The 27579-nt window shown below is 37.5% G+C and overlaps 1 protein-coding gene across 1 annotated transcript in view; it reads left to right on the top strand.

Moving 5' to 3' along the window:
• Nucleotides 1-2917: 2917 nt before the first annotated feature.
• The window catches only part of iqgap1 (IQ motif containing GTPase activating protein 1), a 55933-nt gene continuing 31271 nt past the window's right edge, over nucleotides 2918-27579 (top strand). Inside the window, exons 1-5 of the mRNA XM_088412495.1 lie at nucleotides 2918-3120; nucleotides 4056-4158; nucleotides 20980-21136; nucleotides 23859-23936; nucleotides 25321-25397. Of these exons, the coding sequence (XP_088268621.1) occupies nucleotides 3075-3120; nucleotides 4056-4158; nucleotides 20980-21136; nucleotides 23859-23936; nucleotides 25321-25397 (461 nt within the window). The 5' untranslated portion in view covers nucleotides 2918-3074. The remainder of the gene's footprint in view (nucleotides 3121-4055; nucleotides 4159-20979; nucleotides 21137-23858; nucleotides 23937-25320; nucleotides 25398-27579) is intronic.

Below are 27579 nucleotides of genomic sequence, written 5' to 3'. Positions count from 1 at the left end.
CAATTTTTGCTGCTGCCGTTTATTTACCGGTGCACCTTACAGTCCGGAAAATTAGATAACTAGAAAATGTGCCATTCCTGAAGAAATTGTGTGTGAAGGCAAAAACACTGAAGGGAGAGGCGTTGAATGGTGAAATGATGTGGAAAGTTTGAATGGCTTGAATCTGTGAAGTATTCTGAATATTACAAAGTTGGAACTGTTTGAATAGGCCGGATAATGTAGAAGATACAAGCGAAAAACTGAAAAAAGTGGAATTGTGAGAACGCTTTAAATTGTGGGCAGAGGAAAATGGAATTCCTGGAATGGTGAGAATCGGGGGAATCGATTAAAGTTGGAACAGTGTAAATCGGATGAGTTTGGCGAAGAAAGAAGGTTACAAAGTTTTGGTGAGAACAGTGGGACCAGTGGGAATTAATGAGGAATTAAGGGTAATAATATCAAAATAGTTACAAATTATTGGAATGTGGGAATATTAGTAATGATGACAATGGGAAAGGAATGAATTGAATGATGTCTATGTGAAATGGGGAAGCTTCAAATGTGAAATGTTAAATATGCCATTGGGAGTGAATTATGAATTCTTATAGGTGAAAAATATGGAATTACGGGAAAATATTAAAATTAATGAATTAGAAAATGTGAAATTCCTGAGGAAACTGCGTGTGAAGGCATAAGCACTGAAGGGAGAGGCGTTGAATGTTTGATTGGGTTGAATCTGTGAAGAAATGTGAATATTACATACTGTAGTTTGAACGGTTTGAATAGGCCAAATAATGTGCAGTAGAAGATATGAGAGAAAAACTGAAAGAAGTGGAAATTGTGTGGGTATTAAAATTGCAAAAACACAAATTAATCAGTGAAAGGAAGTGTATGGCAGTGGAAAGAAAAATCTTTAAGATATGAACTCGGAACGGTTCGAAAAGGCAAAATAATGGGGAATAAAAGGGAAAAACTGAAAATATTGTGTGGGTATTTGAATCGCAAAAACATGAATTAATAGGTAAAAGGATATATATGGCAGTGGAAAGAACAATGTATAACATATATGGTTTGAACAGATTGAATAGGCCAAATAATATAGAAGATACTGGGTAAAAACAGCAAGTGGAAATTGTGTGGGTATTCAAATGGCAAAAACGTCAATTAACAGGTGAAAGGGAGTGTATGGCAGAGGAAAGAACAATCTTTAACATATAATGTTGGAATCATTTGCATAGACTAAATAATGTAGAAGTTGCAAGGGAAAAACTGAAAAAAGTGGAAATTGTGTGGGTATGAAGGGAATGATCCATGAGGCAATATGAATGAGTTAAATATGAATATGAAATGGGAAAGCACAAAATTTCAAATGTTAAATCTTCAATTGGAAATGAATGTGGAATCCTCCCATTGGAAATAAATTATGAATCATTGAAGGTGGAAAAATATGGACTTATGGGAAAATAATTAAATTGACTTGGTAAATGAACTTTCACTTATGTAGCCCTTTTCTACCTTGGGTACTCAAAGCGCTTTACACTAACTAGTCATTTAACTAGTGATGACGCAGCATTAGGAGCAATTGGGGTTTCAGTGTCTTTCTCAAGGACAATTTGACATGGTCTTACTGGTTGGGGGAATCGAACCCACAGCCTCTCAGCAGGGAGACAACCACTCTACCATTGAGCCATGTCACTTCCTTACTGGAATGATCCCTGAGGCGAGATGAATGAGCTAAATATTGAAAATACAAAATGTGAAAGCTGTAAATATGAAATGTAAAATCACCCAATATTAATGGGATTTTTGGGGTGGAAAACGGGGAATTGTGCGAAAATTATAAATAATTGGAATGAGAAAAATGGAAGCACACCTCACAAATGAGTGCTGATGTTAGCATTGTTAGCAGTTTAGCAACAACACTACACAGGAAGCATTTCACATGACCCCAAACTAAACTTACATGCTCAAAATAATCCAAAAATTAAAAATTATTGCTCCTGTGGACCTGTAAATGATTCCTGGATCACTGGAAATGTAAAATAAACACATACAAATTAAGCGTCCTCAAAAAGTGTCTCTCTCTCTCTGCCCTCCTCACCAACACATTAGCACCATCTCAAGGCAAAAAAAGTGAACTGCATTCATATTGTCAGCTGCAACAATTAATGATTAATTTAAAGGGTTTAAAGTTTTTTTAAAACTTTACATGATATATTTTGATTGTTACGCACCAATGTAAGTCTACTTTGTATTTGTTATCGTTTTGATGCATTTTTATAGTTTAATAATATTCAGTTAAAGGTTAGGGAGCATTTTCAGGGGCTTGGAACAGATCAGGCTATTTACATGTATAAAGCGGCTCTACTTATGAAAGATTTACATTAAGAAATTCATTCTGGAACAAAAGAATTTAGTGAGTAAAAGTACCATTGTACCTATTATTAGCAAATATATCGTCGATTCTAGATCTGGCTTGTGAGATTTCGTCTACCTTTGAGTGAAGATCTGACACGAAGAGGGGGCTTATTAAAATTATGATTAGACACATCAGCAGTTTTAGCACAGCACACTCCATGGCGAAAAATAACGGTAATAAGAGGAACTTCAGTCCTCTGTTTTACCGGAAGATTTTACGGGCTGAAAGTATAACGGGCCTGTTTTACGGGCTCGTGGACGTTAGGAAAAGGAGGAACCCTTGCAGACTTCCTTATTTTTCTGAACGTGTCCCTCAGAGGAAACGAGTCCCACTGGCCTCTTTAGAATGACCTGTTGCGGCTTGTATGTATTGCCTGCAGCGGACAACAGGGGTCGCTGCGCTGTCAGGTTTGGCGAGGAAAAACTCGCAGGACTCGGTTTCCTGAAACGCATACTTTGGATTAGGAAGAACACACCCAGTGACACAAGTGAGGTTTGAAGAAGAAAAAAAGTTTCAACTGTAAGTGTGTAGTGGAGGAAGAAGTGGGCCGAAAGGTCCCTGTCGGATTTTTTTTGCTCGAACTCGGTTTCCGACTCAAGTGTGGCGACTTGACCGTTGTTGAGCTTGAAGTGAATCTTGGGAGTTACAGAAGGTGGACGTTTGTCAAGAGACGAAGATGTCAACCTCAGACGAGACAGACGGGCCGCGGCCGAGATATGGCTGTAAGTTGTCATTCTTTTTTTTTTTTTTTTTGGAGGGGGGCGGATGGCAGCCTGGCGCCTTTTCTGTCTACTGCACGTAAGCAGCTCCAGACTTCTCGTCTGCTTTGCTCAAAGCAACTAAGACTTGAGGAAAGTGTCTTCGATTTAAGATTTAAGAGCTCATACTCAGCTCAGTGTGAGTTTTGCAGCATGGTTACAGCTCAATTCCTCCTTCCGCGTCCCCCCCCAACAATCTATGCGTTGAGCGATAGGCATTTTCTCCTTTCAAACTAACTACCTTTTATTCACCAGTTTAACAACACTGGCAGGAGAGAATGAAAACACCAAAATGCACCACGGATTTAATGGCTATATCCCTGTTGATTTATTTCCGAAAAGAATCTGCTGCTGTTGTGGCCAGTGTGCCACACAGACACAGGTCTACCTATGACGAGGATCAAAAGGGACCACTGTCTAGCTTGCCCCCCCCCCCCCCCCCCCCACACACACACACACACACACACACACACACTTTTTCTTTTCCCACCCCACCTCTCCCCATAAATAGGAAACACTGCTACGCTCTGTACCCCTACCAAAATTTTCCATTATCACTCACAGTTCATTCATTCATTGTGTGAATAAGCACAATAGCCACATCATAGAGCCAGGCAACTCGGAGACTAATTGTGTTAAGCAGCCTCACAGATGACTAAGAAATGCGCCTGGCTTCCTTTGTGAATTCCCTCAGTGTGAGGGACTATAGAGAAGTTAGCAAGCTGTGTGGAAAATGAGCAACATTATGCAACGGAGGGAGCTGTTTGTGGAAAAAAGTTCATGTCGCAATGAATGATATTAAATTCATCACAGATTATTTCCATTCTGTATTCTGCAACTCAACAAATACAAATCTGTTTTTGTTTATGGCACATTTTCATATTTTTCTCACGCTCTAGCTGTCCTAGATGGCGTGGAGCGACTCACAGCGGAGGAGATGGATGAGAGGCGACAGCAAAACATGGCCTACGAGTACCTGTGTCATCTAGAAGAAGCGAAAAGGTTAGATATGGATGTCCGATCCAGTGATGCGCAGTCAGTAAAATCGGTCGGATAGATAACTGTCGATGAAATTTGGGATTGCAGCTTTGTTATTGCTTGAAAGTTAACATGCTTTGCCACATTTGGTAGGTAGTTTTTTATTTTTATATTTTTACATTAGGACCTGGTATTTACGATAAAGTTGAGAATCCACTGGATTATTTACACAAGTCATTTGTTACCTTTAGGCCTCAAGTGCGCAATACCACTTTGGATCAGGCCCATTCATGCATTTAGAGCAGGTAGCAACTGGCTTGATCTTTGCTTGGAACTGGCATCTATTATGATGATTGAGGAGAGCACCATGAAAAACTCATACCTGAGCTATGTGAAATGTGCTCACCTCAAGGAGTCATTGGTTTTGATCCCGTCTCCTTTCTTATTTCCTGTCTACTACTCAATAGAGTTCACACACTATTAAGTTGCTGGTTTATTAATTATTTTTTTTACATTATCCTTCTTTTTTGTCTGAAAAAATTGCCAAGTGTACTGAGTACATAAGGTTGCTACCGTTTATGCAATTGCAGGGGAGGCTTTCTTTTATGTTTGCCGACACGTATATTCATGAGAGCGTGTTAACAGCCGAGTATGTTTGCTTTTGGTGTCTCAAGGGTAGACAGAAGCACCAAAAAGCTAACAGATTTAAAAGAGGAAGGATTGTATGAGGCAGGAAGTGACTCAGTCCCCCGTTAATTTCTGTATTTGCCACTGTTGCCACAGAAACGTGCCGTTGTTATAGCAACAGGTTCCGGCGTGAGTGCTAAAGTAGGGGCTCTTATTCAAAATAGTCATGTTTTTGTACTGTATGTAAACATACACTGCATTTTTTTTTTAATCAACCTTGATGTCCTGGAATGTTTCAGTGATAACTACAATTTATTTTGTATCGTGGTGAATCCGCGTGCAACAAATGTATTGCATTCTCTAGAGGACAATGTTTAAAAAATGTCTTTCCAAGTTCTCTGTGACATAGCTTTTCCACTACACACCCACATGTGTCAGACCACACTATAAAAGACTTTCTCCTCTGAATCCACACGTCACATTGGACGAGTTTGGCTGCTTGGACTCATATTCTCTTACAGTTTACTCTTTAACCTTTGGGTGTCTGGGAATTTTTCACCAACCTGGCCTTATTATCACCCAACTTGGGCTGACTTGGAATGACCATCAAAAATAAATATATTTTTACTTTCAACCCTCCAAAACGTTCAGTGGCATCTACATATGTATATTTACATATATGTATATATATGTGTATAAGGCTGTTTCATTTTGAAGAATTTTGTGAGAAAAAGAACAGCTCTTCAGTGCTGCATATTTCGCAGATGGGAATATGCAGATATAATGTAATGCGTTGCATGAACTCAAACACTTCCCTGCAAAATAAAATAAAAGCTTTCCTGTCACATTTAGTTCTTGGATGGAAGGCTTTTATGAACTACAAATCCCACAATGCATAGCTAGAACGTCAGGCTAAGCCACTCAATGAAGTCATTGAAAGGCTTGCTAATGTCATAAGTTGGCCGTTAGTGCCCACCGGTGGTTTTGGGGTGTCAACACCAAAATCATGATTGCACCCTGTTCGCGACTTACCGTGAAAGGACTAATGCAAAAACTGGGGGAAATGCATGATAAAATATAGAGTTTGCAATATGTCCAAGATCAACAATTTTTCCAGTTTTTAATGGCAGTCCGACATGGGCTGAATTTGACATCTGCAGGGTGTTTTCTCAACTTCCCGCTTGCAAGCATTTAGAAGGGACGGAAGGACGGCATTTTGAAAGTCGACATGGTTTGATGATCTTTGTAACATTTGTGTTGTATTGCCTCCATATGCTGGCGTTTTTAGGTAATTGCACTTATTTACTATTGCAGTCTATGCTTCCATGCAACCCTAACCCCAATCCTACAATGCTGGTCTGCCATTGGTCGGCCTCACTTGTTTAAAATGGCGGAACGGTAAAGCTTTGTTCGATTGTGAGTGGTTACAAAATCGTATTTACAGTGCATTTTACTGCTTAATTCAAAGTCGAAAGGGCTGGCCATGGGTCCCAAGATTACTCGCGATGTTAAAGCGAGAAGTAAGAAGATGATTTATATGGAAACGATGCTGGAGATAACCCTTATTCGGGAATATGGGCATAACAAGCGCCACTCAAAGTTAAATAAATCCTTTCTATATTTTATATTTATGATGTTTTCTGACTGTGTACATGTATATTATATATACATAGCACTTACCATACTATTTTGGTACCGGTTTTTAATATGTTTGTACGATTTTTATGTTTTTACCTGGGATTCTAGACGCATTAGCTATTTCACATAGGTTTGGATTGCTTGTCATATGACGAATTTGCCTTACGACCCCAACCCCGGAACGGATTAATGTCGTAACATGGGGGCCCACTGTATATTTCTTATTATAAGCCTTTTTACCCTTATTAAAATTGACTTTTTGCAGTGTGTGATTTTGTTTTTAATTTTTTTTTAAACTGTGGCATCATCTTTGGTTGTCATCAGTTATAATGTTGAATCTTGTTCACCAAATTGGGTACATACAGTATTTACATATCACAACAACGTGGACCATTATTTAACTAGCTGACTTATTTGAAGCGTCCTTGAAGCGGGGGTGGCATGGCTTGGTGGTAGAGTGGTCGTCTCCCAGCTGAGAGGCTGTGGGTCTATCCCCCGATCATCGAGACTATGTCGAAGTGTCCTTGAGCAAGACCCTGAACCCCCAATTGCTCCTGATGCTGCGTCATCAGTGGGTAAATGACTAGTCAGTGTAAAGCGCTTTGTGTACCCAAGGTAGAAAAGCGCTATATAGGTGAAAGTCCATTTACCATTTGAATATTTCATGCCTGTCCTTTCAAGCAGAATTCTTCAAAAGCTAGGTTCTTACCTCAATCCTTAAATTGTAGCTTTTCCTCAGTTAATATTTATTCATGTTACTATCACGGCACCTGCATGCTGTCAGCTGCAATCACAGTTGACCGCTTTTGGAATGAAGGGAATTCTTGCAGGTGCACAGTAGGGTGTGTGAGCACAGTAACTTGTACACCTTTCGAGTTTGGAAGGAATGCACTTTAGTCATTTTTTTGTCGAAACATTACTTTTGACATGTATTTATTGGCACTGAAAAAGAATGAAAGGCTTGAGTTAAGAGATGAAGTTCGTGACTTTTTATAAGTTGCCATGAACACTTTTATACTTGTATCGTTTGACATGAGTTTGCCATAGGTCACACCCACTTTCAAACCTATCACAGAGTACTTTGTGATGTACATTATTGCATTCCTTGATTGCGTTTTCTTCCCCCTTCACTGCTTGGGGATTGTAACTGTCAAATTCAATCACCGTTCCTCATTTGAATTATTGCAATATTTTTCACAGTTAATTCCAACGTATTTAACAAAGCTATACATTTCCAAACACAGTAAATAGTGAATTTCATAAAAATAATAAAATAAACAAGGTCACTTTTTCAATAGGTTTGTTTTTATCAAAATTATGTGCTGCAACAACAACAAAACATTAGCCTTCTAGCCTTCTGATTCTTCTTCGACTCAGCTTTGGAATGCAGTTATACACGTTGTCATTATTGATAAGTGTCTGCTGCTGATTATACTTTCTGTTGTTGCAACGTCTTAGGATTTTTTTTTTAAAATCAGGATTCTGGCTCATTTTCTGTTGTCGAGCAAAGCTGCTCAAGGTCATTCAGTCAGCATGGGAGGATACTGTACAGTATGTATTGTATATGATTTATTACATTTGATTGAAACTGATAAAGAAACACTGCAACGAACCAGCTGACAAAAACAGGAGGACATGAAACAGGATGTGATGAATTATTCATCTTTTTTTTTTCCTCAAGTCTCACACTCAAATTTTGCGTGCTGCACTTTTGTTCTCTTCATATTAAAATATGGCCAATTTAGGATACAATAGAATGCAACTGCTTTGTATTTAAATGCCTGTGTGACGAATGAACCAATCAGAAAAAGCCACTGAAAACACTTTGTGTCATTTGCACTTGAGAGTAGTTGTGTAAATAGATGTATCGTTCCACCTTATTTTTCATTACAGTACAATAACTAATGTTGGAAGCTCACATAATTTAAAAAAGGTTAATTAAATAAAGTTCAATTGCCAATATTATTCATGCCTTTGGTTGTTTTAGGGCTCTAATTACAATTCACAGATATGAGTGTGGTTTGAAGCAATTTTCATATTGGCTTCATAAACATTCAGATAAACACAATTACGAACATGTGCACAAAATGCACCTAGCTAATTAGGGATGCACATCATGTGTATTATTTTGGATTAATTTGCAGTGGTGTAGGAGAGAACTGCATCGTACTAATGTTTTGGTTACTTAATTTAGTTACATGTCAGGAGTAAAAATGTTTTAGCACTTAGTATGATGTGGTGTTGCGCAACCACTGAGCTGTACAAAAATGACAGTAGTACCGGTGCATTATTAAATTCTGACAGTCAATTTAAATTGATCATTACTGTTTTAGCAGAATGTTGATAATGCTCGTCTGTTGTTAGATGAACAGTCCGCAGTGGTTAGCTGTCAGAATGTTGACCCAAATTTTTTTACGTACACTGGCTAAAAACTGAAACCCTGGATTTATTGTTTAGTTGCTTCATACATAGTACCGTATTTTCATTATAAGCCGTGACTTTTTCCTTTTGATTTGAGTCCTGCGGCTTATAGTCCAGTGCGGTTTATCTGTGTTTTATTTATTTATTTATTTATGTTTAGCCACCGGGAGACAATACACCGGTCAAACAATTGTGTGTATCTGTTCAATGTATCAATTTATGGAACAACCATGAAATAGAACTGAAAAGATGTAGCTCAATGGCTGAACTCGAAAAGAGTTTTAAAAATAAATCATTCAAAATGTTAAAAAAAATATGTCTAAATTGAAAAAGATGGTGTATAAATGTTTGTGTTGTGTAAATTTTACATAAGGTGTATATGATTGGATCAAAATATTTATGATTGAATGTATGAATTATCTGCAATGTGTTGTTTATATGTTCACTAAAATAATCTAGAAATTAAACATTGGGAGACAGAAGAAAATGCTATCAAAGAATTGATTTTGAGTTTGAGCTGCTATTTAACTCCGCAGTATTCTGTTGGTGTTATGTTGAAAATAACCCTTCCGTTTTTGCATAAATATGTTGGTGCTAAATATGCAGGCATGTTGAGTATGTTAAAGAGAGGATGTTGCTGTTGACAGGCAATTACATTTTTCTTAAAATAACTATAAAACATGTCAAACTTCCATATGACATCTTTTTGCGTAAATATCTGATGTTATGACCTGCGGCTTATATTCCAGTGCGCCTTATCCGTGACAAATCTTTTTCTTTTTTTTTTTGCTCAATTTTGACTGCTGCAGCTTATATGCCAGTGCGGCTCAAAGTCTGGAAAATACAGTAATGTTTTTAATAGTTTATCCTTTTCATAAATCTAGATCACAAATAGTACAGTATTTTCTTTAAATATAAAATTATATATATATATATATATATATATATATATATATATATATATATATATATATATATATATATATATATATATATATATAAATATGACGAGAAAATTTGTCCTGAATTTGTCCTGTACATCTCATTGGGTTTTATCATTGCCAGTTGTCAGTTAAATAACATTTTTCACCAGCTTTACTTGACAGTAACAACATTGACAAAACAATCCCTAACAAGAAACATTTTAAAAATGTTTGCTTAAGAGTAGAAGGGTGGGGGGGAGGGGGGGGATGCATTAGTGTAGCAACAGTTGTCACTAGATTAGCCAATAGCATGTGTATTCTACAATCAGTATTTGAATTGAAGACTAATTTTGGAACAGATTTTGTGATCAGATATTGAAGTGATATCTCGGCAGGAATACAACAGTTTTAGACGAGTAAGCACAAAGTAACTGTCAACAAGTTAGTTTTTCAGTCATTACTAAAAAGGGAAACTTTGTTAGCACTTGCCATGCAAGCCGAGACTCACAAAAACAGTTCTTGTGCACTCAAAACATGCTTTTGTGCTTGTAATTGTAGCACAAATCTTGCTAGCAGCTCGGGAAGTCTTGCAGTTGAAGATTGGGGCTTCATTCCACATCTTTCAGCGACACACATATAGACCCTAACACACATGCACACACACACACACACACGCACAAACCCACACACACACAATCACTTGCAGGAATATTTACTTAACTGTTAAACAAAGTTAAAAAAAAAAAAGTGCCGCAATATCTGGACCCCGGCCAATCAGAGGGAGGGTTCCACCCATTTTCTGTCCAAGTCTGCAACCTCAGTTTTTTTTTTTTTTCTATTTTGGCTCATTGTGAAATTAGTGCGACTGCTCAAATTTGTATTTGTCTCGAGCACTGCAATGGCAACCCATTACATTACCTTCTGTATTTTCAGAAAATATGCTTTTGCATTATTTAGCATTATTTAGAAAGTGTTGCATGTTAAATGTTCACCTTAAGTTTCTTCAATTACCGTAATCCCCCATTTTCCCCCCGAAATGAAGGGCCAAAATATGGGTGTGTCCTATAAATGGTCACTTAAAAATGTAATTTTTTTATTTTTATTTTTTAATTCTACACCATTCATGGAAGATTGATCTATCAGCCTTATAAGCTGATTTTTTACACATAGATGTGCATTTTTTACATTGGCCATATTCTTACTTCCAATAATTACTGTAACGCAGTGGTTCTTAACCTTGTTGGAGGCACCGAACCCCACCAGTTTCATATGCTCATTCACCGAACCCTTCTTTAGTAAAAAAATAAAATATGATTTTTTTTTTTTTTTTTTTTTTTTACTGGTGCACGAAAGGAATTGTGCATTAATATCACCTTGTTCAAATAACAAAACCAACACAGTGCATGGTTGGAAATCTCAGATGACTGTGCCCACTAACTGCAGTCTGGACCTCTGCTGCGGAGGCTCCACCGAACCCCTGAGACCGACTCACCGAACCCCTAGGGTTTGATTGAACCCAGGTTAAGAACCACTGCTGTAACGGGATGAGCTGGAGGGCAGATGTTAGTTGGCTGTTAGCGACAAGTGCCTGTTACAGCTAACAGCAGCTCATGGTAGCCAAGGTTGTTGTGACCAACAGACTTGACCAACGTCCGAGTCCATCCTTGTTCACACACAGGAATATTACTAAAGCATAGAGGATCATGTAAAAATTATGATTTCGCCAGCTGATTCAATTAAGAGTGAACTGGTTAGAGAATACAGAAAGGTACTTGTTTATTAATTGTGGTCTTTTGGCAGATAACTTATGGATATAAACAAAAGAAAACATGAAACGTTGACAAAAGATGAGATTTATTCTGTTTTGCAATAGTTTTTTACACTGTTGCCAAAGTGTTGGTGTGTCTTATACACGGTATCATAGAAAATACCAGAATTTGACCTCGAACTTAAGGGTGCGTCTTATACACAGGTGCGTCATATATTTGTGGATTTACGATATTTATTGTCTTTTCCAATAATTCTGGTCACTTGAAAAGTGGGTAGCTTGACACAAAGTTGTTAAACACTCAGACATGGCATTCCAATATTTTTGGAGGTGACTCCAAAACACCACCATGCATGTGTGAATGCGGCACCGGCAACATTACTTACTCGTTTTCATTTAACACAATTTTGTGTTTTTGACTTTCTATTTTTTAAAGCAAAGGTGTGCAAAAAAACAGAAAGCACACTGTATTTGTGTTTGGAAGGTGACTCAAGGTGCATTGCGTCAAATGACTATCCACACAGTAGGACACTTAAAACATCTTTAGAAACGCCCATTCAGTGCACCAAACTGTACAACTAGTACATTGGCACATTGCAGAGGGGCACTTGAAAACATTTGATCTTTTATTTGACACCAAAATTGGCTGTGACAGTTTTGGGCAATACTTTATCAAATGTTTCCACGCACCCCAGCAATGTCGCCACTTACAATGGGATGTACTCTGTCAGGAAGCACTATTTGAGGAGACCAAAATATTGACACAGTGAATATGGTGTTTATTAAATGTCAGTATAAAGCAAAAATTCATAAGCGTTTTATTAAACAATTTTTTTAGCGTGACTAAAAAAAAAAAAAAAAAAAAAAAAAAAAAACTTGGATCAAGTAGGATTGGTATCGGCTGTTTCTCAAGGCTACAGAATCGGTATTGTTATCGGACATTAAAAGCGTATAAACTCAGCTTCAATAGGTCACAGTAACACAAAAATTCTCTCAGATCAGATGGCTCGGTGGAAGAGTGGTTAGCATGTCAGCCTAAAAGTTCAGGGACCCGAGTTCAAATCCAGGTCGCTTGTGCCTTCCTTGGTGGAGTTTGCAGGTTGTCCCTGAACCCACGTGGGTTCTCTCCGGGCATTTCGGCTTCTTCCCACATTCCAAAAACATACATGGCAGGTGAATTGAACACTCTAAATTATCTTTAGGTGTGAGCGGGTGTGTGAATGGTTGTTTGTCTCTGTGTGCCCTGGAAACCAGGGTGTCCCCTCGTCTACTGCCCGTAGACAGCTAGGCACCAGCAGATCTGCGACCCTAATGAGGTTGAGCGGCAACAGAAAATTAATGCATGGATGGATTCTCGCAAGTCCAGCATACACAGATGAATGTTTTGGATTACAGTAGAATCAGTTTCCAACAGTGTTGTCAGCTGGATGGCGATTTAATTTTTTTTTTTTTATCATTGTTCTTGAAAATAAATGATTGGATCATGGCATATGATATGATGCGATAACATAGCTTTTCCTCATCACATTTAGATTTTCAGGAAGCGCCTTGTTCTTACTGCGAGATTCCAGCACCACAACATAAAACCCTGTTCCCTTCTCAAGATCAGGTCATTTACTTGTAATTTCCTGTTTTCAAATGATTTCCAAATACTCTTGTGAATTGCTGCTGCTGAAGTGCATGTTATGTAACACCAGACCAGCCTTTGTGGTACTGTCAACAGAAGAAAACATTATACAAGTATATCCTCCTGTGACCCAGCCTATTCATTTGTGTTCACTATATGTCACATTTGTTTTTGGTCTATATCTTGGCTCATTTGAGGTACCCTACTAAGTTTCAGTGTGCTCAGTAGAGGACATCCTGATCTTTCCAATCATGTTTCATGTTTCAGTGGGATGTAATTACTGTTGCTGTCTTGCTGAGACAAAATGGAGAATGCAACACATGAATAGGCTGGGCCTTCAGGAGGATATAATTGATAGGACCTGTCCTTGGGTGATTGACCAGTCTCTTAAACTACTTAACCAAACATTTTGTATTTCTTATTTTAGATCTATTAATGGTTGTAAGTAATTCTTAACATATATTGAAGCACCAGATACTCATTGAATGTAATCTAATTCAACCAAATTTTGTTCAAATTTCAAGTTTGCTCATGTGACATTCTCTGATGATTAATGATCAATAACATCCTTCCCAGGGCCATATTTCTAGTTTGCCTAAGCCGTAAAGTATAGTATAGTATTGTATAGTCAAGTAAATACTACCTTTAAATGTTATTTTTATTGTGAACCACATTGATTATAGAACTGCTTGTCAAAAAAAAATACTAGACCCAAACTAAATTAGTTCTGTAAAAGCTAGAGCTTGTACTCAAACTGCATAATTTAATTTGCTATTCATTTTCCATTTAAGCAGCAAATACTGAATCAACTTGAGTCATTTGCTGATTATAGTGGCCAAAATGTCACGAAAAAAGAAAAATCCAATTTGATGATAATGATAAATGCACTTAAAAACACTTTATCTAGACCATTATGTTATCAGAAGCATCAGTCAATTTTTCAAAGCATATTGGAGTGTGCCAAAAACGTGTTTGACACATTACTGCACTCATGGCATGGAAAGGATTTCCTTATTTAGTTTACTTTGTTCTCAGGTCAACGTCAATGTCAGAAAAATGATTAAAAAAAAACATGATTTTTTTTTTCCAGAGTAAAAGAAAATAAAAATATTTTTCATTCATTCAAAAACTGATAATTCTGTTACATGCAGGACTACAAAAACCAACTGTTGAGAGACTACACTTCAAAGGATTTGGACAATTTTAAATAAAAGTTGGGCTTGAAACAATTAATTAGCAAAAAATATTATTGAATAATCATCTATTAATCTTTGATTAATCACTTGGAGCACTATGTAACCCTCTTTGTTGGTTGAGTTCAAATCTCCTGGCCTCCGCGTTGTGCTGAAATTATTGACAGGAGATACAATTGTTGTTCGACACATTTACTGTACAAACAAACTCACTACGTGAGCTGGTCAGCTCCACTGTAGCAATCTGTTTGCAAACTCCCTTCGTGCTAGGACAGCATCCAGGCCAACAGTGAAGTAATGACAAAGGCTGCATCAATAGGCTTTTTCGACTGAATGCTTAACAGTTTGTACATTCCCATACCTGAACAAGTAATTCTGGGTGTCACTGAAAGAATGCGCTTCACACAACTTTGTGCACCCCTACAAACGTGTTGTCACAGGCATTGCCATTCAAACATTCCTGACACTGATACACATGACAATGCTATGATTCTCATTCAAATTTGAAAATTCGTTCGGCCAGTTCGCTTCTCAACTTGTGTAATCACAGATTCCTGCATAGGCCAAGTCAAAGCTAATGAGTACTGTGGATTGTTGCTGTTGTTGAAGTCTGCCAGAACAGAGTCTCACATTCAGAGACAGAGTATCCATGCGGTCTCCTTTCTATGCAACAACAGCCCCACCTCAGATTTTTGGCAGGTTGCGCAACCTGAGAAGGCCGAGAGTTGCACTCCTGGCTTGGATGGCAACCCGGAGAAAGTAATTGTGTTTGCCTAGTGACGGAACTTGTCAGTCTGACGAAACAGCTGTCTCAGCTCCCCCGCCCCCCATTCTCACCCCCTACCCTCACCTGATTTAGCAGGTCTATCTGATTCAGACCCCCAGGGTCAATTAGGTTTCGGTTTTAGCAGCTTTTTCCATTTGTTTCCAGCTGGTAGATGCGCTCTGGTGCCCTAGCAGCAGACATACCGCTGCTTCATTATTTTTGTGAGCACCGTCACAGCATGCTTGTTGCAAATGCAACAATCTTCTACTTGCACTTGTTTTCTTAATCAGAGCGTGAATTGCTCTCTAGTTCTAATGTAAAATTATATAAGGTATGTATCTAGTTGCCTTCCCCACCCTGGCAAAGTGAAGACAGGTGAACGTGAACAGGACAGATAGGATGCTTAGTGTGTCAAAATCTGTGGCATTCTTTCGTGGCTCAACGTTTTTGCACTTCAATACACGCCATACAGTGAAATATACAAAATACGATCAGAGATAGAGATTGTTGGAAAGGAGAATTTTTGGTGAGTTAATTTGATTGATCATTTCCAATGCCACATTTTTTTTTTTTTACAGAAGAGAATTCAAAGTCGGGTTCTCAGGCTTTCCATGTCCACGAATGTCATCATAATGTCATTTGTACTTGAGCTTACCATACATGAACAGTATGTGTATACTGTATGCTTGGGGCAACATGGGTGAATATCTTCCCAAAAGTCTTAATTTTCAAAACATTAAGCTTGTGTTTTTATCCTGAGGCTGTTCAAAGGCTGCTGCAGTGAGTGACTTTTGGGTGCATAGATTTCACTGTTCCAGCAAAGCATGCAATGGAACATTTGGTCTGATTGCTCTATGTTTCTGAAAAAAAAAAAAAAAACAACAACTCACCATTCTTCTTTTGGTTATGCTTTCAATCTTCTCATTTCTCAAAGCTGAACATATGTAAGTCACTATGAGGATTCATGTTTTTTTTACGTTGAGTTTTGTTATATTCCTGAATATCCTCCTCACGTGCCAGAGCCAGTTACTTTTCATCATAAATTGCAGTTCAGTTGGTTCTGTACACATATGATTGGAAAACATTGGTCAGATGTGTTCAAGTTATAAATCTTGATAGGGTTGTGGTTTTGAGGGAAATCAATAATAATGCATATGACAGTTGTATGTAAAAAAAAAAAAAGATCCACTAATTTGGCTTAAGGATGTTGTCTAATACAGAGGGACTTTGCTAAATATTGGGAGTCAGTAAAAATTAAAATGCTCAAAATGACAACAACTGGCATATACAAAACAAACAGCAGCTACTTTGCTGTTGATATCCAAGTTTTTTTGTTAAATATTTTGGGTGATCTGTTGGTCAGATTACATAATGAAGTGTATTTCATTGTTTGTTTATAGACCACAGTGCTCTGAACAATGCTGTTGTTGAGCCCATTTGGAGGCCTACTGCGACCAACAAAAAACAGCACTCTGCAGCCTTACGCAACAACTCATCTGCTTGGCTTGTCTGTTAAGAAGATCCTGTAACTACTGTTTTAAAAATAATGATGAACTTTAGTATAAATTAACTTTGAAGCCCTGTGTGTGCTCATTTCAATAAGGATGCAAGGTTTTTTCAGCTGTCATGTGGATGTTCTAGAACAGTGGATACATTTCAACAGTATTAGGTGGAGGAAGTGTTGATCTCTTCCTGGAGAGACAGTGGTCTTCCTATGAGACTGACCTGTGACTTCAGCAAAACTCTGGTTTCCTACTCCGGCACAGAAGGAAGAAATTATTATTTCTTTCCAATGTAGTCATTTTGTGCGGGCACTTTACTTTTAGACTGACAAATATTTTGAGTACAGACGCACCTCTACGTATGAACATTTGACTTAAAAACATTTGAAGGTACAAACAGAGTTGCCTTTAAGTCCCATTTTGTATTTAGTGCTTTTTCTGTGATCCCAACTCTGGTGCTGCCATCGTAAACCAACCCAGTATGTATTTCCCTCACAGTAAGTGTAGTGCAGGGGTGCCCAATAAAGCTCAGCTCTTTTGCAATGAAGCAAAGAACAAGCGTAAACTGACCCAAGCAGATTAGACACATTATCCCGGTTAGTAACTAATAGGGATGGGCCAAAAGTGCTATGAAAGGGAGAATGTGCTGCCTGCCTCCATTATAGTTAGAAGGAAATAACAAAAAATACATTTGGTCCCAGACCCGTTGAAAGCTGTGTGCTAAATGCTAACCATGTTGCATGCTACAACAGAAATAAATATATAGTGGTTAAAAATATTCTTGATAAGACAAGATCTTCAGAACAGTTGTTTTTTTGGAGCTTATCAAACGTTTCACCTATTCTGTTTTGTGTTCATATTTTTTGAAACTTGCATGTTACTTACAAATCACTCATCATCTTTTAAAAATCACAATTATAGCTGCTGTCTTACAGATTTAGGTTTGGGTGTGTCTGTGTTTGTGTGAGGCCAGAAAGGGTGTGTTGCCTGATAAAGGAGCCATTAGACTTCATGGGACTTTTTGCTGCTACAGTGCCTTGTGAAAAGGGGAGTTTGTTCCTGTCTGGCAGGCCCAGTCCCAGCACTACAGGAAAGCCACCCCAACTTCAATAGAAAGCCTGTGTTCCAACATCCCTAGAGGGGAGTTGTTTCAGCTGAGAGGGCACTGGCCTTTGCAGAGCAACTTGTTGGCGTGTGGGCATGCTTATGTATGAGGTCCAAATAGCTCCAATGACTTTAAAATATCAGAGAAAACATATTTTAGGATTCGAACTAGACTAGAATAGCGTTTGTCACCTCGGAACATACTCATTGCGCTAGCTGTAGAATTACTTGAAGGTTAGATTATGTGTACTATGTCAAATATAACAATAAAATGTCCCAACCTTGCTGTTGCTTGACAAAGATCTTAGTATAGAAGAGTGGGAGTGTTTTCTCAGCAGCAGGAAAACAGTGAGACCATGCCTCTTTCCAAAAGGCCAAGTGTGACCTCACTCTGTCTGCACTCACTCTGGGCTTCCTCGCCAGCAAAGATAAACTCAAGGCTTTCCTAATCAGAGCTGATACAAGAAGGCCTTATGTAAATGATCTGAATAGAGCGTCAGAGTGCAGCGCAATACATGGGTAAGAAAATGGAAGTCTAAAATTTTACCTTGGCTAAGAATTCATTTTTATTCTCTGTAGTGGGATTGAGATATCCAGTACCAGTCAGAAGTTTGGAAACACCTTTTAATTCAAATAGTCTCAAGCACATTTAGGTCAAGAAATTCGAGATATTAACTATCAAAAATATGTAGTTGTTAAAGGAAGGTAATTTCAGGTCATATCGCACCATCTATATCACAAACATATGATATATTAATAATAATGTAATAACTATATATAGTTATATATTTTTTACAAAAACACGATTATAAGTCTACCTCTGAATTTTGGTGGTTACATGGATCATGGCTGTCCAATTAAAACACATGGTGAATGTTACTAAAATGATGAAATAACTGTACTTCTAGAGGCATTTCTACATCGTATATCAAATAACATACTGTTGCGGTTATGAGGGGAGGGGGTCAGGCGGGAGCGAGACAAGACTGCGAGGCAATGCACGCGTGCGCATAGACGCAAATGCTGAAACTAATGTTGCAATAATAAAATGATTTAAAGTTTCAATGCTTTATTTTTTGGCACAGATGAAGATTAACTTGTCAAAAAGCCCTAAAAGTCAGCATCGCTATCTCTATATGCCAAATAGCTGCTCCCGCTTAACTCACAGGCGTTTTTATCTTCCTCATCATCATTCGTTCAAACATCCTCGTTACTCTTGTCTTGTCATCTTCAGACCCATCTAATTTGTTTGAAATGGAGGTCTTTAGAAAAGATTTGCTTGGAATAAAATCCAAAACTTTTGTTACCCGTGACGACTGTTGGCAGATTTCTTCCCCCACCTGTCGACATCCATGTCGGCTTCAAACCCTCGTCCACTGACTGAAAGAGTCAAGCCGTATTTTCCTTTTCCTAATGCATCAAAGTTCGTCGGGGTGGGGGGGGTGGCGGGGGGTAATGCAGCCAAAAAGGCAATTAGGCGGCGCTTGATCAAAGTACAGTTTTACGATGTTCTGTACAAACACTCTTAAAACGGATGCATATTATATTGAATTAGAGGTAGGCCTATATATAATCAATGAAGCCTTGTAAATGACATGATATTACTTATTTCACATTCGAAATAATGTTATTCAAACACAGAAATGTGGAACAATACGGTCTGTTTTGAGTTACACGGTTATAAATCCCTACCCCCTAATATGGAGGTTAAAAAAACAAACCAAAAAAAAACACGACTTGTACTTGGAGAAATACAGTATTGAGGCTTTATCTAAAATGTTTGAGTGGTTCTGTAGTTTTAACTTCCTTGTGGTGCTCTTTGAATGTCCTTTCTCCCTTGCCAATAATCTTATCTTTATGGTACAACATGGTGTCTTGTCTGTCTCCTGACAGGCTTAACAAGTCCCTTTCATGTGCGTACAGAGCAAGCATTGCTAATCTGAATTCAGTCTGAAAGTGGCTATGGCGTGGTGCGCATGTCCATGTCCTTTTTTTGTACTAGTCTTTCCATAAACATTCTTAAGTTTTATTCAGAAGATGTAGTTCCAAATTATTTTCTTGACCACTTAGATAACAGTGAGCCTCTTGGTGTGGTTAACAGAAACATGTCGAGAACTAGTTTACGTCGTCATCTTGCGGATGTCAAATGGCTAAAGTTTAAAAACGGCTGAGCCATGATAGGTTGTTAACTGAGCCCAGAGCAACTGTGATGCCACTTCCGTTGACAACAAGTGGCAAAATGGTCACCTAAGATACATATAAAAAAAGTGTATTTTGCTGCTTATTGTAATTCATATTACTCAAATGCAATATTAACCAGAAATTGCTTTAGTATAGCATGGGAAAACTCATTTCTGCCCTTCAACTTAAGCTTGTCTGACATTTCAACAACACTAAGAAATTGAATTAACAATTCAAGTATGCTAAATGTCACTGCAATGCTTCAAAGGGCTACGTCGACCTGCAGAGTCACTGATAATTTTTTGTTGTAATGATGGCCAACACGACGCACTTGTTGCATATTGTTTCTGTTAACTGCTTGATTGCTTTCATTACATTCATTCTAATTAAACAATATGTAGCCACACAAAACAACAAATGCCTAAAAGTAGTTGGCTTTAAAACCTAGCGATTCAAAAGGCTGTTCAGAATCATTTGCAATTAAAGTATGCAAATACAATAATTTGTCTAAACAGGTTTTCTGAGACTATTCACATGCATCCAAAACAATAGAAATATTTCTAAACATACCATTTTAAACCAGAATCATTGATCTTGCTTAAAAGTACTGTATTTTCAACTTTGTGATGCCTAAAATAAGTATGTTTAGTTCCACAATGTGATCTGTTTAGTCCACAGTTACCAGGCGGTGAATACTTGAACTGGTGGAATTTAGTCAAAGCAGGCTCTTCCATGTAGGAGAGCTCAGCAAGGCTTCCCATTAGCTGAAGGCAGAAACACAGCAAGAATGTGGCCTCAGAGTGTGACCTAAAAAAAAAAGAAATGTCACACATGAGGAATGCTGGGAACTTGGGAGGTTAATTTGTGCTTGGTTATTTATGTTCAAGTGAAGGAGCCTTTGGAGTGGAATGATCTATGAATATCACTTTTAAAAATGCCATTATTAAGCATCTTGGCCACAAGAGAGTTTATTGGTCTGCTTGAATATGGCATTTAATCTTTTGTGATAAAAGCTTCTTTACGCTACATTGAACTCAACTAGACATTCAATTACAAATGACTGACATGAATGCATGAATATTGCTCTTCTTGCAGATGGATGGAGGCCTGTTTAGATGAAGAGTTACCGCCTACCACAGAGCTGGAGGAGGGCCTGCGGAATGGAGTTTATCTGGCTAAACTCGGCAACTTCTTCGCTCCACGCACTGTCGCCCTTAAAAAGATCTATGACCGCGAGCAGACACGTTACAAGGTGATGACAACATTCATATTTCAGCAAATTTGGTATGCAGTAAATTGTTGTAAAAAAAAAAAAGCTCCTGATACCAACATGCAGAAAGTAGCTTCCTGACATTGTTTTCTGTGAAGTCCAAGATGACATGCGGTGATAGCTGATATTTTGAAATTGTGACAACTTTAAACTGATGCACGATAGGAATGCTTTGGTGTGTTTACCCAACTTTTATACAGCTAAACCATTAGCTGATAATAATCAGCTGAAGGGGTTAAAGTCTGGTTTCAGTCTTTTTTTTTATTGCAAAAGTTCAGTTTTTTGCCTTTAAATGTATGTGACAGCACTACCTGCAATAGCCATTTTAAATTTTGAAATTGGGAATGCATCTTTATTACTGTACTTACCTTGTGATTGGATTATCACAAGTTGACTGAGATAAATTAAGACATGACAATTGTATGTATCCAAAAGTAGATTTTTTTTTTTTACATCACATTTCATAATGACATTAATGGGCTGCAACTAATGATTGAATTTTCACCATGACATCATTTAAAATTAAGGCATTATTTAAAATAGGGATGCACCAAATACAAACATTGGGCTGGAACAAATAAACAAACTTGAGGACCTTAACAACAAAATGAGCAAAACAAAAAACTTTCTTCACACGGTAAACTTTGCGGCAGCACATCGACTTCTGGAGAGGGTCGCAACTTCACACGTAGCATCCTTCACAGGTCTGTTAATAAATTATGAAAATTAAATACAACTATGGCTCTCTTACTCTTTTTCAGTATTAATGCCTGTTTAAAGAGAACTAATTTAAGCGTGCTCCAGTGTTTATTTTTTTAACATTACAAAAACGAAACAATACAAAAGCAGGTTCAGTCTTTATTTTGATTAACATACTAGCTGCTAGAATGAAATTGTAATCATAAATAGATGGCCCATTTATTGTAATTAAGTAAAATATCAAACTAATTGTGATCCGTATGTTAGCTTTTACAGATTGATAGAAAGACCATGTTGTTAAGAAAATTGCAGTTATTCAGGTTGAATGCCTCGACATATCTTTTTATTTTTGTCTTGAGTTTGAAATCTTCTATGACGTTTGAATTCACTTCATGTGCACTACTTAGAAGCTAGCGCCAAGACTGGAAGCTTGTGCTGCATCATACAATGACAGTGTGTGTAATTGACTACAGGTTTCTTGGCAACCTCAATCAGCGATTGATTTTTTTCTTTTTGTATTGATTGCGGCATGGTAGCTCTGTGCCGTGATGATTATAAAAACCATTACAACTTGCCATAGCTGCGAGGGCTGATTTTTTTTATTTCTTTTTTTTTATTGCAGCGTGTAGAATTTGGTAGGTCTGTTCCACAATGGTAATAAAACCATCACGGCTTGCCACAGCTATGAATACTATCTTAAAAAAAAGCCTTCTACAACTATCGCATTATCATCTGTGTATTATCTGGTGCGTTCATTTTGAAATTGCGCTTTTACAACACGCCATTAAAGTGTGACGTGTGTTGTTGACCTTGGTATGTCTTTTGTTTCTTAGCTTGCCTATAGGCCCAGGAAAGAAGTAGAAATTGGCCAGTGCTCTCTTTTATTGACCCATTGTAGTGCTTTTCACTAGGTTCCTTCCAAGCAAAGTCCTCCTCTTTCTCCTGTATGCATCTTTGATATTCAGACAGATGCTTTTTTCAGGACATATTTTGTCATTTTTAAACCTGAAAACTGAAAATGCATTTTTGCCATTTTCATCCAAAAATTTAAGGTGGCCAAAGATTGGATGCATCCCTAATTTAACATTAACATTGTAGAAAATGCACAGACAACAATTTATATGTTGTGTTTGATAAGAAAACACAGAAGCGAAAAATGTTGAACATAGTTTTCAAAAGTGAAATGTTTTACTGTATTTCGATTCAACACAAAGATAATCGGACGGCCGACATTGGATATTTACCTTAAATATGCAGCCTTTGGACTTTTTTTTTTTTTTAATAAAAATAAATAGTAGCCAAACATTTAATCCATTATCAAAAAGTAAGTATTGATTAATTTGATAACCAGTTGATTGTCAAATATATGATTGATCGTTGCACCTCTACTTAATATGTATGAGATCGGTTTACAACTTTCACATGAGTTAACAAATAGGGGTTTCTGTTATATCTTGTTATTAAGGAGATTATACACAACAGATTGGTAATCATATACTCTTGAGAATCTGACTATGGGAAGTAAATAGTTGACCAAATCCTTAATGCTCTTTACAGAAAATTTAATAAAGCAATCAGTATGAGTCATGTGTGTGTTGTTAATCATTGCTAAATTATTGTTCTTATGTCATTCTATTTTTGGGCGTCATGAATGAACATGTAGGTATTGTTGAGCGTGCCAATATTGTTCTTGAAGTTTTTTGTTATTTTGCCGACGTCACCACAAGGAAGTCAGGTTGCATAACCTCACTGTCGGGCAAAAGCCTACCATGCCCAGATTTGGTCAATTTCATAATTTTTCCACAAATCGGTGCCCATGAGCTGTTTTCTCATGGATATGTTATTTTTTGCAAACTGCTGACTGATCTAAAATGTTTGCGATGCAATGTTAATGGCTTTCCCAATATGCCATTCTAAGCCTAAGATTTGGCAGAGCCTTAATAATCTATTCACTTTTTTTCATGATAACCACATCTTTTTTTTTTTTTCCCCACATCTCTCACAGGCAACGGGACTCCATTTTAGACACACTGATAATGTCATCCAGTGGCTCAATGCCATGTCTGAGAAGGGGTTGCCAAAGGTAGGCATAGCAATATGTTTTTGTGTTGTGATCATGATACAATCGCCATTTAAAATTATGTATCCTGAATTCTTGCTGTTTGTATTGGCAGCTCAACAGTACACCCTGGAGTGGACTGGTTGACAGACAATTGCAGGGCACATCCCTAGTTATTATTCCTTTAATAATAATGATTAAATGAAGAGAATACTGTAGTAAGACTTTAGAAGCATGTAGTACATTTGAATAAACGTGTGTTTTGCCACATATTTTTAATTCAAGAAAAATTGCAATAATTTATTTACCATTTAAACATCAAGCACTTAGTAACAAAGGAAACTGAATAAGAACCACTTTAAACCTAGATTAAGTCCCAGCTGCTCTATTTACTGTGATGATAAAGGACTCTCCCTATATATTCCTTTTTTGATGTCATGTCATGAGCAGGGTAATGTGGTCCAGATGAGTTGTGCCATAGCAAAGATACCCATGAACTTATGTGGTTAAGCTTGTCATTGCCTGTAGTGAAACCTTTGAACTCTATCAGTGCCAAGCGATATCTAAAAAGGAACCCCTAGAGTGCCAGCCGATTTTGAGCATCTTTCAAGGCTGACAGAAGATTGTATTGAATTTCTATGTAGACATTGGTGGTACCATGTGAAAAATTGGATTCCATTTTTTATATAGAAAAAGAAAGTACGATTTTACCTTATTCCGTTCTTTAGTAAACACTGTTGTTGAAAATAATGACGCCAAACTATTTAGAACAAAAGGAAATGAGCTTGTTGTGAAAAGACATGTTTTCTACAACAGTGACTTTGACACAGGTATTGCTCCTCCCCGTCGATAAAACATCAACAAAAAAATGGGTAAATGTATTTTTGATGGCAAAATAACAGTTTGCGTATGCATATGACTACATTATAACAGTGCTCGATAATATTAAGGGGAGCGCTGGCCACGAGTGTCATCGAGTGCCTTTAATAAAAAAAACAAAACAAAACAAAAAATATATTTAATGAGAATTCTGAGAAGTCACTGACGTACAACCTAAGTATTTTACATGACAAAAGTCCTCGTCCATGGCACAGAACGAGTTAATAATGGAATGACCTGGTATCACAAAGGTATAATCACGTATTGGTACGTCATTTTAGGCTTTGGTACCTCTTCCATGGTCATCATGCAGCATTGCAGCAGCATTGCAGCATCATGCAGCACCACCCTACTGTTTTAAGTAGTCCTTAGTCATACAGCATACTGCATACATCAACCGGTTCATTATTTTCATATCTCAATCTTAGTTTTAATTGTATTGTAATGTGTTGATAAAATGATTGCATCGTGAAAAATGAACACACTTTCAGGACACCTGTAACGAATTGAATCATTGCTGATGTTTCAGATTTTCTACCCCGAGACTACAGACATATATGACAGAAAAAACATGCCTCGCTGCATTTACTGCATACATGCACTAAGGTACTCATTCAGTTTTTGAAGTCTCCTCTCACTGTTGCTGTTTTGAAACTATGACTGATTGGTCACAGACATTCAGGCTCTGTCATTAACCCACTTATTTATTTATTTTTTTTCTAGCTCGATCTACTGGCTTAGTCACTTTTTCTTCTCAGTCATAGCTCCTGGTTGTTGTTTTTTTTGTTTTCTCTTTTTTTTTAATGGAAATCATAAAATGTCAATGGTGTGAATTTTTCTGTTAGCAGTTGCACACATTTCTTTTTATCTGTGAATAGTGAGGATTCACTGTACTTGAATGATTAGTTAGTAGGCATGAGACAAGATGTCGTGCGCCGAGATCTCGCAAGTTTAGGATGCCACAAAATTCCTTGTCCCTGCACAGCACAAGATCCTTTTTGCATTTTGGCTGTTTTTCGCAGTGGTGTAAATAGGAGAATGCACTTGTTGCTGCTCTGACTGGAAAACACTGCTATCTATCTTTCACTCACGCACTCTCTTTCACTCTCTCTCGCTAGTTCACTGCTAGCTCACTGTTAGCTTGTAGCATACACACAACGGTCACCTTCCCGGTTGCCTGTTTTTTTTCCTAAGATGAAAGCTTCCCACACAGCCGACTTGGTTTGTTTGGACAAGGGAAAGGTTTTGATTGGTTGACCACCCTCTAGCCTGCAAAACTTACTTTGGGTGATATCACATAATACGCTTCACGAAAATAGCATATGATAGCATGTTAGCCATGTTATCCACAATACAGTAATGGCTTTTTTTATCGCCGGGGTTACGTTCTAAAAATAACCTGTGGTAGGCGATATCCGCAAAGTCGCGATCTTTATTTTTTCTACAAATATCAGATCTGTTTCTAAGGCTGTAAAAACCCTCACAATGCACTTTATACACTTTTCTTAGACGGGAATTAAAATTTTCACTCCCAATGTTCAAACCTTTGTAGATTGGACACATAAGAAAATAATAATAGTAATAGTTAATAATAGTAACTCACGTGTATTTCACAAATCGTAGACCTTAACCAAAATCAACCATTTTAACAATGATTCAACATTGAATTAACATCTTTTGATATCTGGAAATACACAGACGCTAAAAAAAAAAAAAAAAAAAAGCAAAAAAAAAAAAAAAGCAAAATTGCACCAAAGAAAAGCTGTGAAAAAGCGAAGTCGCAAAACGTAAACCTCATTATAGCGAAGCATCACTATAGTTAGCTGGCGAAGCAGACAGTAAATAGCAGCATCTGTAATGTGACTGGCTAATGCAGCCATGGAGGACTCATCTATGAGACGCAATAAGAGGAGGATCCTGCTGCACAGTGCAGTTGCCTGTTAAGGCAGATGACACGGGATGGACAAGAACTTACCGGTTTTGACTGATTTGGATGGTTTTAAATAACCAGGACTTTTAAAGTCATGATTTACCGCCAGCCCGGTTATTGGCACATGCCTATTTGACACCAAGTCTTTTATTTTGAAGTTGTTCCTGAAAAGTAACAACTAAAAGTAACGCCTAATTGTATACCGCTCAACCTGTTATGTCAGGAGCGTCACGATTTGCAAATTAATACGAACAACACAACCTTGTCCTGAAATCACAATCAATCGTCATTTCATGGTACTAAAAAAAAACAAAAAAAAAAAAAAAAACAATTATGTTGTCATTTTATTGTACAGTGCCTGTTGCCAGCATTCAGTGCTGCCTCTAGCATAAATTAACCACTAGCTAGCAATGCTCGAGTGCTGTACATTGGCTGGTGGGAACAGTCGGATGAGCCTGAATGCTTTGGGTTTGATAGCATGACAGTCGTTCTTTGTACTCTTGAACAAACCAAGCCCACTCAAATGTGTATTCTGTGGTTCCGACGTCACTTCGCCTCTACCAAAATGTATGGGAAAAGTTATACATTCTTAATATACAATAATGTTCTTAATACATTTTTAACTAAAAAAAAATACTAAATTTGGTCATACACACTTAAGTGGATTAATAGCTAACAGGAACTCTGTGCATTTTACAATGATGCCTGGCTCTTTGTATTTACATCTGCACATTAGATCAACGGATTTTGTTGCAGTCTGACCAGTAAAAAGAAAACATTTTGAAAGCTGGAAAATTTATGTTTGGCATTACTTTTATATTAATTTTGCAAAAATCTGGTGGACTTACTCTCGTGAGA

The sequence above is a fragment of the Hippichthys cyanospilos genome, chromosome 4 (assembly GCF_059441005.1).
Source record: "Hippichthys cyanospilos isolate Australia breed blue-spotted pipefish chromosome 4, RoL_Hcya_1.0, whole genome shotgun sequence".
Taxonomy (NCBI): Eukaryota; Metazoa; Chordata; class Actinopteri; order Syngnathiformes; family Syngnathidae; genus Hippichthys; species Hippichthys cyanospilos.
This window is presented reverse-complemented; position numbering and strand designations above follow the sequence as displayed.